A 17,984-nucleotide genomic window follows, 5' to 3' on the forward strand; every position below is an offset into this window, starting at 1 on the left:
ACTGAATTTGAGAACTCTGCAGTCTCATTCTGTTCCTCTGCTCCAGACCCCACAGGTTGCAAATATAAGACATACTTTCAAATGGTCAGGTTCAGATGGAATATAAAGTACAACAAAAAGTGAGCAGAATATTATGATTCACTTTATACTAATTTGAATCACAGATCTCTGAAACCTGTCTTCTAACATAGTACAGCAGTGTAGCAATACTTTTAAATAATACTTCAGTATGCATAGCAGTTGAAGGGGAAGGGTTGAAGTAGAAGCTAAAGCCTTCCACATCTAAGGTTGGTCATTTCCACAACCATTCTATATCCTTTCTAACTAGTAAAACACTTTTGCTGTTTCTGATATTGAAAATAAAGAGTAGAAGGGATGAAAAAAAAAGGGGGGGGGGATTCTTTGTCGCCTAGAATGCTTCTGTTGAAAATGCTTTCTCTAGAATAAACACCCTCAAAACAAGATACTCAACACACGCTCCTAATTTACCAAGAGATTAACAAAGTAACAGGATGTAGAAATAGACCAATAATTTTCTGCCATTGAGCTGTACTTTGGCGATTAACAAGTGAAAAATTTTTTGCTCACTACTTCACCTGAAATCAGTATTTAACTTTTTATCTAGAGTTTTAGTCATTTGTGTTATAATATAATATGCTTTAATAAGTTAAGTGCAACAATCATGTAAGTCTTGGCCCCTTTAAAAGACTGTGCTTATAATACACATGCTGCGCTAACACCCCTGGTGCTTTGTGACATGCATCATCAACCCCCTGGTCCTTAAAGTCACAAGACTTCGTGATAATCCTGCCTGCAGGGTTAGAAAGCTGGCTTAGAAATGTGACCCAAGTTTTTCCTAAAGGCCTGTTAGACAGAAGGCAATTAAAAATTTAATTGAAAAGGTGTGTTATTTGTTAGGTTACTTCTAATTAATTATTACCTTATCATTTTTGAAGGGTGGATGCCTGACTTATGAAAACATAATGCACAGAGAGGTTGTAATATCTCTATTTCTTACTCACTCGAGGGCTGAGGCCATGCATACCATCTTTCAGCCTGAAGAATATTAAAATTGATGTACTAGACAAAGGTCCTTTGGGTAAAATTAGCATCAAGGAAGCCAGATCATTTTTGTCAGCCCTTTTAAGAACAATCTCCACAGAATTGGGAAGAATGTCAAGGTTCCCTCCCTCACCAAAGTTAGCTTTCTTGGCAGCAACCCATTCAAAAGATGATATCCAAAGTGTGCTACTTTAAACTGCATGTTATATTCAGTTTTCCACAAACACAGCATGAATAATGAAGATTATTTATAAGTTTAAGATCATTTTTAGTAATCTGCATTATGATCTAAGGGGGATAAATACAGATGGTAAAGAGCAACTGTCTTCAAGATGTCAGACTTCTGGCTACAGTCTAAATGCAAACTAGGATTAGGAAACACAAATGAACTCTCATTTTGTGTCAGCCAACTCTTTTCTGATAAATGGATCCATGTATCGTATTCCACTTTCAGCAGGAGAGATGGAACTCCTTTTTTGCAATCACTTCACTAACACAGCATTCGGGGTTTCACTAGCACAGTCATATATAGACTTTGTCAGAGAAAACTGTTAGCAAGATTAGCAGGAAAAATGAACTTTGAAATTTGTGCCAAAGTTTAGAACACGTTCCAACTCCATATTGTGATTACTATAGGCCTGAAATAAATACAAACTCAAACGTTCATCGCAGCCAATAAAAATTAGAAGGCAGCAGCAATTGTCCTGGGCAACTCTACTTCTTGCTTTGCCAGCATATGAAGTTTTGAAAGCTATTCAATCTGCTTTCTGATTTTTGTCCTGAATGTGTCCTGAAAAAAAAAAAAAAAAAAAAAAAAAAAAAAAAAAAAAAAGAGAAAAAAAGCCACAAATGGCAGCAACTCACTGTAACAGCCATCAGTGGAGAAAAAATGCCACCTTTTGTACCACTCACTCATGCAGTCACGTGTGGTTCTGAAAATTATATCCATGTCATTCCCATGAAGAGACATTCATCAGTTGCCACAATTCTAATTATTAAAAATAAAACTGTAGCGGCATATATAAAATGGTAGTTTTATTTTGATGTCACTCTGCCGAAGAAAAACTCATATCCATAACAATTAGACTTTTATGTAACATAATGCATGTTTAGGGAAAAAAAAAAAAAAAAAAAAAAAAAAAAAAAAAAAAAAAAAAAAAAAAGAGGAACTTTCACATGAAGTTCCTCACCATTGGCAATGGAAAAAGCACATCTGCACTTCAGGGTCTTCTGCTACTGCTGCTGGCAGATTCCAGAAGGCTTAGTTTTTACCAGGAACACACACAAAGGTCCTTTGTAATGTTTCATGCTCAAGCTTCTCAAAAACACTGGGTAATGCTGTTCAGAAAAAATCTCCAACTTTTTCCTGTTTATTTAGACATAAACACACATACCATATAGTTTTACACATATATACAGGCATGTATAGGCGTACTAATAACTGGATCAAACATGACCAGTGACCTAACAAGTTGCCAAGTGCTGGGTGATCGAGTCTTTTCCTACAGACTTAGGGTGAGTAGATGACAAAGATGCACACATCCTTTCTCTGTTTTAGCCCAGTCTTATTCAGTCATGCTGCGTATCCGTACACACATATATTTGTCAAACATTTCTTTCCTTTCTTGCCTTTGCTCATATACCTAAAGAGAAAATCCAAGCAACATCCTCCTAATAATTACTGGCTTTAGTCTGCATGATGCAAATTGAGAAGTCAACTTTTATACGGATCCTGATAATGACACACATCTCAGGTTGAGTATTAGGGAGAATTTCTTCTTAGAAAGAGTTGTTGGGCACTGGAATAGCCTAACTGGGATGTGGCAGAGACACCATCCCTGGAAGTGCTTAAGGAAAAGGCAGACATAACACTGAGGGACATGGTTTAGTGGGCAATTTGGGAGGTAAGTGGATGGTTGGACTAGATGACCTGAGATCTTTTCCAACCTTAATGATTCTATGATCTATACATCACTGTCAGGTACACACTTAAGTCCACGGGCTCAAAATACTTTCTTCATCTTTCTCAAACTCTGCCTTCTGCAGTCAGTCACTCTCAACTAACACAACACACAATGAAGTTGTTTAAAGCCAAGTTATCTCTCTTGGAAAATCGTGTCATTTACAATTCAGGCTGATAACGAGAAGTCTTATCTTTCACCAAGGCCAGAGAAAGACCAGGGATTAAAAAAAAAAAAAGAAAAAAAAAAGAAAAAAAAAAGAAGGTATCAGGAAAGCAATCTGCTAAAAGCCCTGTTAACGATGACCCTTCTTACTGGAAAGGATGAAATGAAGCCTCCTTAATGAATGAATGAATAAATAGATGCTTACTAGTGAGAATTCTTGGACAACAAAATATACCTGGATCTTTCAAGGCCTGTAATGACTGAGCCTTTTCAACAACTTTTCAATAATTTCACGTTTTGGTTGTTTTTTGGTGTTGTTTTTTTTTTTTTTTTTTTTTTTTTTTTCCCCCCTGTGGCTTTTCAGCCAAGATATGCAAAAGAAAACCCAAAAAACTATTGCAAGATTTATATGTTGTGACACTCATCTATCTGGTATTTGAGTTATGGACTCTGTGGTTCCAGATGACTTTATCCTCAAAAGACAGAGAGCCAAGAAATAAGCATCTAAGGTACAGACAGCGTAAGTAGGAGACATACACTTAAGACAACTAAGAATCGTATGGGTAAATCTGTCTGAAGCATTCCTGCCTTTTGAGCTGTTCACAGCTACTAGCTAGCAGACTGCTAAAACAATTGCTTGTACTTTATGGATCATAGCCATGCCCGTATCTCACTGCATTCAAGCTTCTTAACTAGGAAATATAGCTTTGCAGCTATTTCCTGCAACTCTTCAAATAATTAATAAATCACAGATAAACCACGCCAAACATTGTTTGGTAAGATACATAGAGAAAAAATTTAGTTTTGTTTCAGATAAATAATATTTTTCACTCATACGTATCCTCCTTTTTTACTTTTTTTTTTTTTTTTTTGTCTTTTAATGTTGTCCATCTTTCCAATAGTTCATTCTCTGTGAAGTAACTTCAGGCAAAGGCCTATTGAAAATTCTAATGTGAACCAGAACAGCTTTGACCACTTCTGATATAGGTTGTACTGTAGCTTGCTAAAAAAATATAGCTCAAAAATATGAAGAATTCCTGCTGCACAAGGTACATTATTAAAAGCATATTTTTCTTAACAGAAAAATGAAAATAGACAGCAAATGTTAAAAAAAAATCCATAGCTTTGGTAATTCTCTCAGATATTATTATTTCAGCAATTCACTACCCTAGTGTAACTGGATATATACATAAGATAAATAGCAGGCCTAAAAGTCTCACAGTAGGAAAACTTAACTCAATATAATTTCACAGGAGTGTTAAATTACTTCTCTCAGTGAAGTCCACAAACACATATTTGTCTTCTCCCAGGCCATTGCAGCTTCAACACTTTATTCTTAATAAGAAATGAATGCTAATGGTCCAGTATTTATGACAACTGAGTTATAGTATTACCATGCCCGTGCTGAGGCCAAAGGAAAGAAATTTCTGTGAAGAGAAATTGTGGTTTCAACTTTTTAATAGGGTTATTAGTCTCAGTTTCAGTAGTTATTCACTATGTTACCATACATATGTAAATTACGGTGCTTAAAGTGAAAAAAAGAAACAACAACATTTCTTCCAGAGATCATAATTTTGGCTTTGAGCAAGAAGAAAGCGAGTTATCACTTTTGCAATATTTCTCATTAAAGATCCTATTAAGACCTGTTAGAGCACATCCAGAGGAGGCCTAGAGAAACGATCCAAGGGATGGAACACCTCCTAAAAGAACAGGCTGAGAGGGCAGCCTGGAGAAGAGAAGATTCTGGGGAGATTTGAGAGTGGCCTTTCAGTATCTGAAGGAGAGCTATGGGAAAGAAGAGGACAGACTGTTTAGCAGGGTCTGTGGAGAGAACAAGGGGAAATGGCTTCAAGCCTAAAGAGAGGAGATGAAGCTTAGTTATAAGGAAAAAGTCTACAGTGAGGGTGATGAGACACTGGAACAGGTTGCCTAGAGATGCAGTTGGTGCCCTGTGCCTGAAGACTTTCAAGGTGAGGCTGGATCAGACTCTGGGTCTCTGATTTAGCTGTACATGTCCCTGTTCATTGCAGGAGAGTTGGACTAGATGACCTCTAAATGTCCCTACCAACTCAAAGGAATCTATGATTCTAAGCCGAAAAGTAGTAAACATACCTGTACTAATTAAGTGGAAAGAAAAAATATGGGAAAAGAAAATGTTGGGAGAGATTCATCCATAAAAATCATTTCACTGTCTTTAATAATATTGAAGAGAAAACAGATTTCATTTTTAAAATATACTTCAAAACCATTCCACAGACAATACTGGTACAGATTGAACCTCACATGATGCATATAACAGTGCTTTGGATGAGAATACCTTGTCAGTGGCAGCGGTAAAGGAGGAGGATATGGAAGAAAGGGGGCAGAGTAGCAAAGGTAGAAAGAAAAACTTGGGTTCAGCACCAAAATAACCAATAAAGTCAGAGAAATAAGATGCCAGAGACAGAAATACAGATTAATACTAGTTAGAAAGCATTCTGATCTTGATAAACTGTGAGAAGAGCTCCTATTATTTATCAAATCCAACTATGCAATATTTACTTGAGGTAAAGGAAAAAAGGAAAACTATCACATTAATGAACAATACAATCTGTCTCTTGACCCATATCCTCTTCTACTACAGATGTAGGTTTAGCAGCAAGGAAAGCAACAGCAGACATGCCTTTTAAATGTACGAGAAGGTACTTGACAGCCTTTCAAAGCTGCTCCTTCAAATGCAGCTCAGTCACTGCTAGAACAACTGTTTGTCAGGGAGATGTGCAAACACTAGAAGAGTTGGAAAACCTTCAAATCAGTAGCAATTTGAGTAATTTTCCAGTTTTTCCTCTGTTTTACACTACTAAGTGAATGAGAAGTCATTCTCTTCAATAGTCACTTTTCCCCACGTGTATCATTTCTTAAAAGATACTTAAACAAGGTTTAAGGCATAAGAGGAGCCTTGAGTTCTTCTGGAGACTGACAATTTGAACTCAATCTTAGAGAGAAGAGAAAAAAGCTGCTTGTGCTTTCAAGTTAATTTGCTAATTTGTTATATTTTGATGTGACTTTTTTTTTTTTTTTTTTTTTTTTGCCTACAATCAACACTGTACCCGAATAGGAGCTAAACTAATTTGTATGGCACCTGAGATGCTCAGATGGACAGAACAAATTCAGGAAATAATTTTCCAAAATAATTCATACATTTCTACCTTGTCAGCTCTTAGTGACTTTGTAAAGAAAACAGCAGTATTGCTTACATAAATTGCTTTCTATGTCGCTCATATTTCCAGAGGGAAATGCTTTTTGAATCAAGTAGCTATAAATAAGAAGGGGATAGAGGAGGCACCAAGCAGTCCTACATAAACACAGAAAATAAAGTTTCTGTTTCTTACAGTGGTTATTTACAGTGACAACTGAAAACATTTAATTTGCATAACGACATACTGACATTTTACCTTCTGATGCATGTAAGGAGATATAATTAGCTGAGAAGCCCTCAGAAGAAATTCTGCTGTTGGTCACAAAGTACAACATCATCACATTGCCACCACTAGTAAGAGATGGTGGAATTGATCTTCCACAGTACCTGCAGCAAAAAAATGACCCAAATTGAGTGGCGGTGCTTTATGAAGTATCTGTATTACTGGAAGATTCGGTTTTTGTGAGGTTTGAACAGCTGCATATATATGATGTCACCTCTGAACTATAGAGATCTCAAACATAAATGCTGTATCACGAGGCTAAATAACACTCTTCACGTACAAGAATCTAACAAATGTTAAATCTGTAAAGTCAGAGGAGAAATTATCAAGTTGCATAGTTCTTACTGAAATTAGTCCATGCTGTACCTACAGCATAGCCTGAGTGGCTGACAAAAGACCAGGGTGGCAAAATGCTCTCTACTATAATATGATGGTCATTTGCTTTTTATTTTCCAAAATATTGCCATATCTAGCAACTACTTTATAGACTGTAAATGCAGTTGAGTTCTGTGCTCAAGTAGATGAAATGTTCTTGAATTCCAGGTTAGCAAGAAAACCCTGTATATAACAGAGCTTCTTAAGAGGGAGAGAGAAAAAAACATTTGTTAGATTTTTCCAGTCTAATAAAACAGCACAGATCAGGAGGAAGTGAAAATAAAACCCTATAAGACAATGACTTCAGTTTAGTTCTTGCTGAGATCCGATACACATCCTTTTAAGTAATCTCTTTTAAATAATCTTTCTTTCATCTCTGCAGGTGTTCCAAATCATGTGTTTTCCTTAGAACAGATATATTAATGCTTTTGAACATATTTCCCATATATCAAAATGTTAATGGAGCTGGACAGTGGCAGCTACTCTCCTAGTATACAGCATTTATTAAATGGGGTTCTTGTTCTCTGGTTGAGGAGAGGAAGTTGGCTTTACTATGCTAGCAGAATTGCTGTTAATGTTTCAGTGGAGCGATTAAACTACATGCAAAATTTAAGGAAACAAATTGGAAAGATGTACAGAAACAGAACAGAGCACACTCTACAGTAATTAAGTTCTATAGGCTAATGAACATACCTCCCCAATTTCTGCATAGTGCTGTTGTCATATATTTCAAGATAATCCATTCTGCAGTTGCTATCGAATGGCAAGTTAAAAGATGTGAACGTCAGGCGGATAAGGTAGCCAGACTGAATGCTGATGGTCCAGGTACAATCAATACCGTGTGGGTAGACATCTGGGTAACCAGGACTTGTAATTGTTCCTTCTAAGCCAGTGAGAGACTCCCCGCATACTGTAGAGATTTTAAACAAGTTAAATAATATATTAATTCAACTACAAGGCACTTACAACATTTGTTACTTTACTGATATTTCATGAACATTTTTGTCTCATGCATACTACGCTGTGATACACTTCGATTTTTTCTCCCATTATACCTTTGTAATACTCAATGGGCCTCTGTTTTCAGTGTACAAGAAAATCTGTAAAATCCCAACACCCTATACACAAAACAAAAAAATTCTTACTTGTATCTAATGGCCAGTACTGAGCTCTGAAGCCAAGGTTGGTAAGAGAGGAAGCCCTAAATTTGATATAGAGATTGTTCCTTGTAGATTGCACTCTAGATGGTACAGCCGTGCCACAATATTTTCCCAAAAGAGGAGATTCTGTGTTATTGCCATCTCTGACCTGAAGAACAGTATATTCAAAATATTCCATAAAAAGTTCAATTGTTTTAAAGTTGTAAGAGCAAATAACTTCATAAGAACAGCATCATAAAAAGCATCCTCAATAAATCAAACAGTTCTGCTTTTGCAGAAATGAGTACAAGGAGGAACACACAGCTAAGAGTTTCTGAGAATTATGTGTACTATAAATGCAATATTCTTTACCTCAACATAGTCTGAGTCACAAGTTGTTGTATTTCGAATGCCAAAGTCGATAAAGTTAAGAATCACCACTTTGCTCACTGGCTGGGAGATGATCCACTCACAGGTCTTTGGCTGGGAGGACATCCTTGGGTAGTAAGGTGAATGGATAGTGCCTTCTCCAGACAGGGAGCCTCCACAAGCTGCCAAGAGACACCAAGAATCAGTAGTTGTGATGAATGGTTTTGACAAACCCATAATATAATATCTATCAAATATTACTATATCACTATCATTAAAGGAAACCACATCTAAAATCCTGTCTTCTCATAGCATCTACTGTAGTTCTACCAGCTAGAATTAAAAACATACTTAAAAGAACATATTACTGCGTAGCATAAACGTATATTTACAGAAGTTCAATTTAACATTGACCATGAATATTTAAGAGATTTGACTCATTTCATAGAATCATAAAATCTTTCAAGTTGGACAGAATCCTTAAAGGTCATCTGGTCCAACTCCTCTACAATGAACAAGGACACAGGGTGCCTCACTACACTTATTGTAAAAAATTTCTTCCTTACATCCAATCTAATCTTCGCTCTTAGTTTGAAGTCATTTCCTTTTGTCTATCACAACAGATCCTACACCAAAGTGCCTGTTCTCTTCTTTCTCACAGCCCCCCTGTAGGTACTGAAAGGCCTCTAACAAATCTCCCTGGCACACATTCCCTCTTTCAGCCTGTCCTAGGAGGCAGCCTAGGAGAGATGTTTCATCCTTCAGATGATTTTTCTGACCTCCTCTAGACAAACTCCAACAGGTCTGTATCTCTCCTATACTGAGGACTCCACATCTGGATACAGTACTCCAGGTGAAGGCTCACCAGCATAGAGCGGATGGGCAGGATCATCCTTCTGACCTGCTGGCCACACTAACTTTGAGGCAGCCCAGGATGCACATTGCTGGCATCCACCAATACCCTCAAGTCCTTTTCAGCAGGGCTGTGTTCTACCATCCTTATACCTTCCAGCTTGCAATGATAGTAGGGGTTACCACAACCCCAGACTTACACTTGAATTTGTCAAACCTCAAGAGGCTCACCTGGGCCCCCATGCTCAAGGTAAAGCTTTATTACATATGCTTAGACAAATGTATTAGAGATTAAGAACTAAAAGACAGAAATAATGAAAGTATAAATATTTTGCCAGAATTATAGTTATGTTATCTTTAGTATGTTAGTGGTAAGAAATGTATTATTAATAGAAACAATGGGGAATACATTTCCAAATATGGCAGAAGTGTCTACAACAAACCTACTGCAAACATTACCTTTGTATTTCTAAAAGCAGCATTGAATAAACAAACTATTTTCTTCTTTCCTTTCCTTTGAAGTTTATCTTAGAACCAGTACGTGGGTAATATAGCAGCAAAATCATTGAAAGCATTGAAATTACAAACAACTTCATCGTGCAAGTCAACAGTTCTTACCAACTTGGTAAACAGCCCTGAAACTAGCCCTTATCACAGAAGCATCAGACTTGAACTCGATCCAGAGACTGTTGCTTGTAGAAGTTATTGGAGATATAGCTGTACTGTGACACAGTCTGGTAATCAGAGAAGACGTCTCACTGTCACCATCTCGAACCTAATCATTAATAAGAAAAAAAGAAGTACATCAGATCATAAAAAAGAGATTTTCAAGGGGGACTTTCAAGACAATGCTGGATCAGGCCCTGGGCAACCTGATTTAGTTGCGCACGCCCCTGTTGCAGTAGTTGGACTATATGATGTTTAAAGGTCCCTTTTAACTCTAAGGATTCTATGATTCTATCCTAAAAGCTTTGGTATTTGATACCTAGACTTGATTATAGGCACAGAAGACACACTACTATCACAGATCACAAGAAAGAAACAAATCGTCTCAATGAATCACAGCTTTAACACAGTTTGGGCATGTGCTTCCATAAGTGACATCTTTCATATGAAAGAGACAGGTAAGTTACTCACTAGTGATAACTATGATTTTTTTTTTTTTTTTTTTTTTTTTTTTTCCAGCGCTAAAAGCCTGCTGTGGAAAATTAAAGGACAAGATTTGTAGTTTCCTTGCTCTGGCCATGAAGTTTATAGTGACCTCCTAATGGCGCTTCTCCAGAAATATCATGTCACATCACACATTGATCAACACAGCCATAAACATTCACTGCAACAAAAGGTGCAACTGTGAGTCTACAAGCAGTAAAATTTTCCATTTTTCTGAAGGGCTCAATGCATGAAAATGATAATAAAGCTATAAAAGCTTTCAGTTCATACCTTCTGCACTGCCCTTATTCAATTTGTAAATCAAAGGAGACTTGTGCACTACCTTATGAATCATGATTATCAAGGAGACTAGAACAGTAAGAGGTATTTGCATCTCCAATCTTCAGGCTCTGAACTCACAGGCTGTGAGTAAGTCTAGGATCAGGCCAAGCAGTACAGCCAAGGTGCTCTGAACGCCCTCTGAAGCTCTCATTCCATTCCAACAGGAGAGTCAACAAACAGGTCCTAAAACAGGTCCCCTGCTATTTGCCTATCAGGGACCAAGCGAAGGACATATAGTTTTCAGATCCCCTCTCGTCACCTCTCCTCCTCAGCTGTGTCATTTCACGGGCTGAGAGAGAAGGAAGGAAGAGCTTGGAGTGCTGAGTAGACAGGCGAGCAGGCAGTGTTCAATTGCTTTGTTTAGCAACTTCCCTGTGGAGAAATGCTTCTCTGACTAATGCACTTTAAATTTCTGTGGGACCTAGACTCAAGGTGAGAGAGTTATATGGGATTTATGAGGAAGTAAATAAAATCTCAAACTAAGCTGGAGTATTCAGAAAATGTTTATAAAGAAGTTTACAGAACTATAGTTTGCATGAGTTTACTTTTTTCTTGACCTGATTCTGCTTATGCTTTTGGTTTATAAAATCCAAATAGAAGTTATAAAAATGACAGGTTCTCTAAACCATTTGCATAATGTTTTGTATTGCCAGTTAGAAGGATGAAGGAGAAGGAGCTGGCATAGCTAATACCTTACCTCTAAAGCACTATGCCACAGTCCTAAATAAGTTTTATTGTGTCTAGTTTCTTATTGCAGACCCCTTGTCCCAGGCCGCTCCTTCCTTAGTCAAAGACTAAACATCCCTCCCTCAGCCAGTGTCTGCAAGCAGCGTCTGGCTGCTGTGATTTCCTGTTATCACCAGGGATGTGAATAATATGCTACTTCTCAAAGTGACAAAATAATTGTCACAGAGTGATTTTGAAAATAACTTAAGCATCCAAAACTAAAATCCATTTCCCCAGTTGAATTTCATCATAAAATCCAGTGAAATAGTATTTTAGAAAAGCATATCTGGAAAATAGGCTTTGAAAGAACAAGACTTGAAACCACGATTCTTGTGCGTTTTGCTCTAGGCTGAGCTGAGTTGGTGAGAAGGAAGGCTAAGAGGTGGCAAAGCAGACAAATACAGGAAAACTGAACTGCTTGTGACTGACCAGCAAACAAGGTAAATGCTTTGCTGAATTAATGCAAACTGATTGTTTCCAACAGAACTGGTTTTGTTTCTCTGGTTGTGGTGAATTTAGCTGCTGTTCCACAAGCAATTAGCATGAGGAGTACCAGGCCAAACAAACAAAAGCTGTCTGTGTTCATTAAACACACTTCTCCTCTCATTACAAAAATTAATCACACTTCATTCCAGGCAAAGTCTCTGAGTTAGAGAAGGAGAAACAGGAACAATGTTAGCACAATAGCAAATCTTATAAAAACAGATTAACTAAAGGGAGCTCACCAAGGCCTGTGCCTCACTTCCTCGGAAAGAGGTTAAACACAAAACCTCACAACTGCACAGCCCCGCCATGCCACACTGCTGTGGTTGAAGCTGCCTGTAAGCTCGGCCCTGCTGGGCCTCGGACTGCTTCTCCCAGTGCCTCCCCACTGGCCACCAGCTTCCCTCTTCCATGCACCTGGCTTATCCATGATAGCTACATCATCCAGGGGCTGTAGCTGAATTTGTTTTATGTCTGTTTATCTCCATGCAGTGCAACCAGAGTTCTGTACAGATAGCAGCCATTTCATGTAGAATGAAGTCATTCACTCTTCCTTGAGATAAGATGAACTGGGCTGTGACACAGAAGACCTGTCATGCTGTCCTTGTGAAGATGGCACAGGCTGGCTGAACCCACCAGAGCTTGCTGGGGCCTGAAGGTTCTCCCACCTTGCCCAGGGCTGCATTTCAGCTCCCAGGACCATCACCCCCTCCCCATCAGGGGCTTCAGCAGAACCAGGCTCCAGCTCCCATCCACAACACATGGTCTAGCCCAGTCTTGGCTTGTTACTATCCCCCAGAGAAAGGAATTCATTGCCTGAGGCTGATGCCAGTCACCCTGTTTCTGGCTGAGGTGGTGGGACAGCTCTGGCTGTGGTGCTCGTCCCTGCTGCCTCCAGTGGGAGCTCCCAGTGATCCCCACCAGTACCAGCCCTACACAACCAAACTTCATCTGTGGTTGATTAAAGACATGCAGATCTAGATTTAATGGGCTTAGGGGTAAGAAAGAAGTTGAATAAATAATATCTATCATACTTAAAAGGTGGCACTTAGATTTAGATGAAACATGAAGATGTAGATCAACGAAGAAAGTACAGCATATATAAGTGCTTTTGAGATCACATACCATTTATCTGCAGTATATCCTGGATGACAAAAATTACTATATTATTATTATATTTTTCCATATAGAAGCATTCTGCATATACCATTTTTTCTATAACAACAATTCTGAGCACAAATATAAGTATTAAAATATGTAGTGTGCTTTCTCTTTTCCACAAAATGAATTTTCAGCATAACACCACGACTTCAGAAAATGCTGCCTAGAGACTGTTGCATTATTTCTGTTTTTCTTGTTTGACATGCATTTACTTAAGGTCCAAACTCTATCTTCATCATGTACAGGAGATTAAGAATTAATGCTATGCTAGAAAGATTTCCTTGTTCTCTTATCTTTCAGTCCCTCTGAGTCTGGAAACCTAACACAACGATATACTTGAACCTTTGATGAACATCTGGTTCTACAGTGGCCCTTGAGAAAGAAATCACGCTACCTCGGATTGTAAATACATTTAAACAACCTTTCACATGAACTGCTAAAGAAAAGTCACCTCAATATAACTCAATGAGCAACCAGCGTGGCTCTCCAGCTCCAAATGTGTGAAGTTGAGGTGTATCTTTTCATCCTCTGGTTGTCTGATAATGTAGATACATTGTTGACTGCTAATAAACGGATTAGGCCAGAAAGGAGATGTAATAACCCCTTCACTATCAGCGTAGTTTCCTCCACAACTTAGATCTGCTGTATTAAGAAAACAAAACATTAGTTGAAATATTCACAACTACAGTAATTCTTTTAGTTTAGGTTGCCCCTGAGCAACGGCTGCAAATCCAAGACACTATGTTATTAAATTGCAAGTGTTAATTACAGACATTTGTCTCCCGTTGGCTATGCCTTGGAAAGGTTACAGACTAAACTTTAATACTGATTTTTACTTACCAGCTGATGTTGTATAGACAATGTGAAAGCCCTTGTCAGTAACCGCATCATCAGAGTGAAAGTGAACCCGTGCATATGGTCCAGTTGTTTGGAGGGGGGGTGGAGATTCAGTGCTACAGTATTTACCAAGGAGAGTGTCTTCTGAAAGAAGGCCATCTCGAATCTAGACAGAATGATAAATCACCTGTTTAGGATTATCAGATGCGTGTCAACTGTGGACGGTACAAATACTTTAAGTTGTATTGGGAGGGGCAGGAGGAAAGCCTATGGTGGAAGCTCCAGACACACAGGGAATAGAAATAGACTAACCAGCTTATCTGGTAGCGCTCCTAGGAGAGCATGGGGTTTGTGAAAGGGAAAAAAGTATCAGATCTAGTGTTGAACTGTTTTTCTGAAACCACGCTCTGCAATATTCAGTTATGACACTGTCATTTTTGTGAGAGGGCATTAGTGAAAACTATTACTTTGCATTTGAGTGTAAGGCCTAAGATCACTCAAAGAGTAGTAGATTGTACTGTAATGAACCCATTAATTTTAGTTCCTTTTGTCTAATTCTTTTACTTAGGTTAATACTCAGTGGGTTGATATTCAACTAGGAAGTTGGAGACTGAACCTTGCAAGGAAGTGAAAGCTTCCCACCAGACAGTTGACCTGAATCCTATCCTCCCTAGTTGCAGGACTTCCACTGACTTCAGTGGAATGGAATTCCATCTTCTTTTTGTTTTTACCAACAGTACCTGAGTGCAGTACCAGCTGTAGTAAGTACAAATGAATATTTTAACCCAAGATTTAATATCAAACAGTATACTTCTCTACATATAAAAAGTTTTGAAATATCTTGTTTTGTAGTAACCTTGCCATAAAATAAAGTCATAATGCACAATTAAACCTTACCTCTAAGTAGTCATAACTGCAGTTCTCGTGGTGTTCTAGACTTAGTGTGCCAAAAGCAAAAGTGATGAGGAGGCCAGGATTGGTTGAAATGGTCCAGATACAGTTCCTATTTACAGGATAGTTACCAGGGTACCCTGGAGAGCTTATTGAGCCATAAGTACCTGTTAGCTCACCACCACATTCTAACAGAAAAAAAGACATACAAAAATATAGTCTTTAACACTGCACATCGGGTCAAAAACTGAACTGCAGGTACCCAGAATAAATTCAGAAACAAAAAATAAACCCAAACAAATAGAGCAACTAGTTGCATCTTCCTGTACTTTTTATAATTATTTACACAGCTCAGTTATAAAATCCAAATCTCTCATTATTTTTTCTGTGAAAGATTCTTTCACAATTATAATGGAAATATTGTGAGAAGAAAATCTTCTTAGATTAAAAAATTGTTTTAAAAATTGAATGTATTGTTTTAGATCGGCTTTATTAAATTAATCTGAATTTCTATCTGTTGTATATAGAGTCACTGTGTTTTACCCTAGCACACATCTGTTTTCATTTTTAAGAGAGCAGATTACAGGGAAGGATGTTTTATGTACGTACTGTAAAAGCACCTCCCCCTCCCCCATACCAGCAAGGTAATGGCAGGGGCAACTCATGTCTTCTATCTAAGAGCTGGTGTGGTCAAATCAAATCTATATCTCTTCCTCTTTGTTTTTATTTCTTAAAAAACAAACAAACTCTGTTTTCAATTTGTGTCCATATTTGTCAATTAGTAATTACCTATCTAATAATGTAAATTGAAAAAACAAAAAAACAAAAACAAACAAACAAAAAAAACAAACAAAAAAAAACATTAAAAAGAGCATTTCAGTAAGCATTCCTGGAAAAAAAGTTTTGCCTCTGAATTTTCCTTGCCTTTTTCTCCTCCCCGCCCCATGTTTCCTTCAGAACACAACCTAGTCCACTTTTTTTTTTTTCTAGACAGCACACAGAAGACTGAAGTGAGCTTGATGCTGCACAAGATGATTTAGAGTTTCCCTCTGGGAATGCACTTTCTGGAAGAGCCATTTAATTAATGTTACTACAGCACTTAAATTTCTTATTTAGAAGTAAATCAGCCACTTTTCTCCAAAGCTGCAAACACGTTGCATAACCTGATATTTCATCCAACTTACCAGGATCGCGAGAATCCCAATGAACAGTAAAACCTCCAGAAGTAATGGCGTGATTTGAGTGAAACCAAAAATAAAGGGAATTGTGGGAACTGAAAAGCTCAACAGGAGGGTCAGAACCACAGTATTTTCCCAGCATGTGCGCTGACGCTGAAGCTCCATCGTGGATTTGAAGGAAGTCAGAGTTGCAGTCAGTACTTGCCTCCAGTTGGAAGAATGGGAAAGTAATACGCAGAATCTAACAGGAAGTAACAAAATAAGTAATCTCTATTTTCCCATCTGCAAAGATTGTGCTGTAATCCTACATAGAGCTGATATTATTGTTCACACAGCTTTGAGTATCTATGTGCTTTGGAGTCATTATGCCATTTCCTGAAGAGTTCCAGGACTGAAGATACTACGGAATCTTAGGGTCAAAATAAAGGGGAGGAATCAGAAAGGATTTGGATATGGAAATAGCACTGTTCCCATAAATATATGATCGATATCATTTCCTGTGTCTGCCACATACTATACTGGAAAAGGCTTGAAATCAGATCTAGAAAGTTTTATAATCTATTCTATGACTGAAAATACTGTCATGGGAGTTTTGTATTGGCGCACTGTAAATACTCTCTATATAAACAGTAACATACACAGCTTCAGGTAAGTTCAGATCCCCTGCGGATGAGCTTTGATATAGCTCTGCTGAAGACAATAGTAGTCCCTGTGAGTCTAAAAGCTGAAGATATGCTGCATACAGTGCTCTATAAATCAATAGCAACTGCTAGTTTATAAAACTATGTATTTCATTCCTACGCAACGTCAAAAGTAGATTGAAAATTTTAATCCCCAGTAAGAAGTTCAGTGCTAGATGGTGAGCTAACTTATATTTTTATAGTGAATTATAAAACAAATCCTTAGTTGCAGATTAAAACCAGAACATTTAAAAAATAATCCTTAAAATAATTAATTATTGCATATAGCTACTGATCATACAAATTCAGCAATCCACATTTCTGTAGCTCAGAAGTGAGAAATGTGATTATTTTTAATGTGATTATTGTGAGAAAGAATAAATTGTGATCCTCAGTTTTACTAGAAAAACTTTGAAAATTTAGCCCACATTAAGGAGCCTGAAGGTTCGTAAGAATACAGAACTTGTGACCACCTTTACGTCATGTGTTCACAAATACGTCACATGTACTCTGGTGAGCTGAGGCTCCTGTGGAGGGTTTCTGTAACTTGAACTCTATTTTACCTTGTCGAGAGCAGATTGAATAACCCAGGCACAGCTGACCCCGTTATCATAGCGCTGGCTGCTTGGGTTGTTAGGGTAACTGAAAGTTCCCCTGGAGCCTGAAAGATATTCTCCACAAGCTGCGGAAAAAAAAAAATTAAATTGATTAATTCATGCTATCACAGTACAGACTCAAACAAAACTAAAGTACCTACATATGTCTGGCTTCCTAAAAATCTAGAACAAAGATAAAATACTCTTCAGAATTTCCTTTAAAGTGAAATGGCATTAAAAAAAGAAAAACAGAGAGAGAAATTACTTCCTGAATGAAAAATAGTTCCTGGAAAATGGATAAAAATTTTTCAGCTGGAACACATAAACCAAAAAATGCTGGTTCTGACTCAAGGAACCATCAATAAATTCTTGTTTCCAGCAAGCTAACTCCGGATTGAAATCCTCAATTTTCCCATCTACATAAATAACGTTTTGAAGCTAACATGATACAACGTTTTATTTCTCAGTGGTGGTGCATCATAGAAGGTATCCTTCAGATGCTTACATGTAAAGAACCTTCTTGTATACAACAAGAACCTTCTTGTATACAACAAGAA

The 17,984-nt window shown here is 37.7% G+C and overlaps 1 protein-coding gene across 1 annotated transcript in view; it reads right to left on the reverse strand.

The window, feature by feature from the left end:
• The window catches only part of CUBN (cubilin), a 183,301-nt gene that overhangs the window by 99,818 nt on the left and 65,499 nt on the right, over positions 1 to 17,984 (reverse strand). Inside the window, exons 13-22 of the mRNA XM_042817375.1 lie at positions 17,395 to 17,513; positions 16,158 to 16,392; positions 14,980 to 15,161; positions 14,086 to 14,248; positions 13,697 to 13,887; positions 10,003 to 10,159; positions 8,536 to 8,714; positions 8,170 to 8,332; positions 7,718 to 7,934; positions 6,623 to 6,753 (exon numbers count right to left, since the gene is read on the reverse strand). Of these exons, the coding sequence (XP_042673309.1) occupies positions 6,623 to 6,753; positions 7,718 to 7,934; positions 8,170 to 8,332; positions 8,536 to 8,714; positions 10,003 to 10,159; positions 13,697 to 13,887; positions 14,086 to 14,248; positions 14,980 to 15,161; positions 16,158 to 16,392; positions 17,395 to 17,513 (1,737 nt within the window). The remainder of the gene's footprint in view (positions 1 to 6,622; positions 6,754 to 7,717; positions 7,935 to 8,169; positions 8,333 to 8,535; positions 8,715 to 10,002; positions 10,160 to 13,696; positions 13,888 to 14,085; positions 14,249 to 14,979; positions 15,162 to 16,157; positions 16,393 to 17,394; positions 17,514 to 17,984) is intronic.

This window comes from Centrocercus urophasianus, unplaced genomic scaffold (assembly GCF_019232065.1).
Source record: "Centrocercus urophasianus isolate 14NV4802_14NV808 unplaced genomic scaffold, USGS_Curo_1.0 seq_16, whole genome shotgun sequence".
NCBI classification, from domain to species: Eukaryota; Metazoa; Chordata; class Aves; order Galliformes; family Phasianidae; genus Centrocercus; species Centrocercus urophasianus.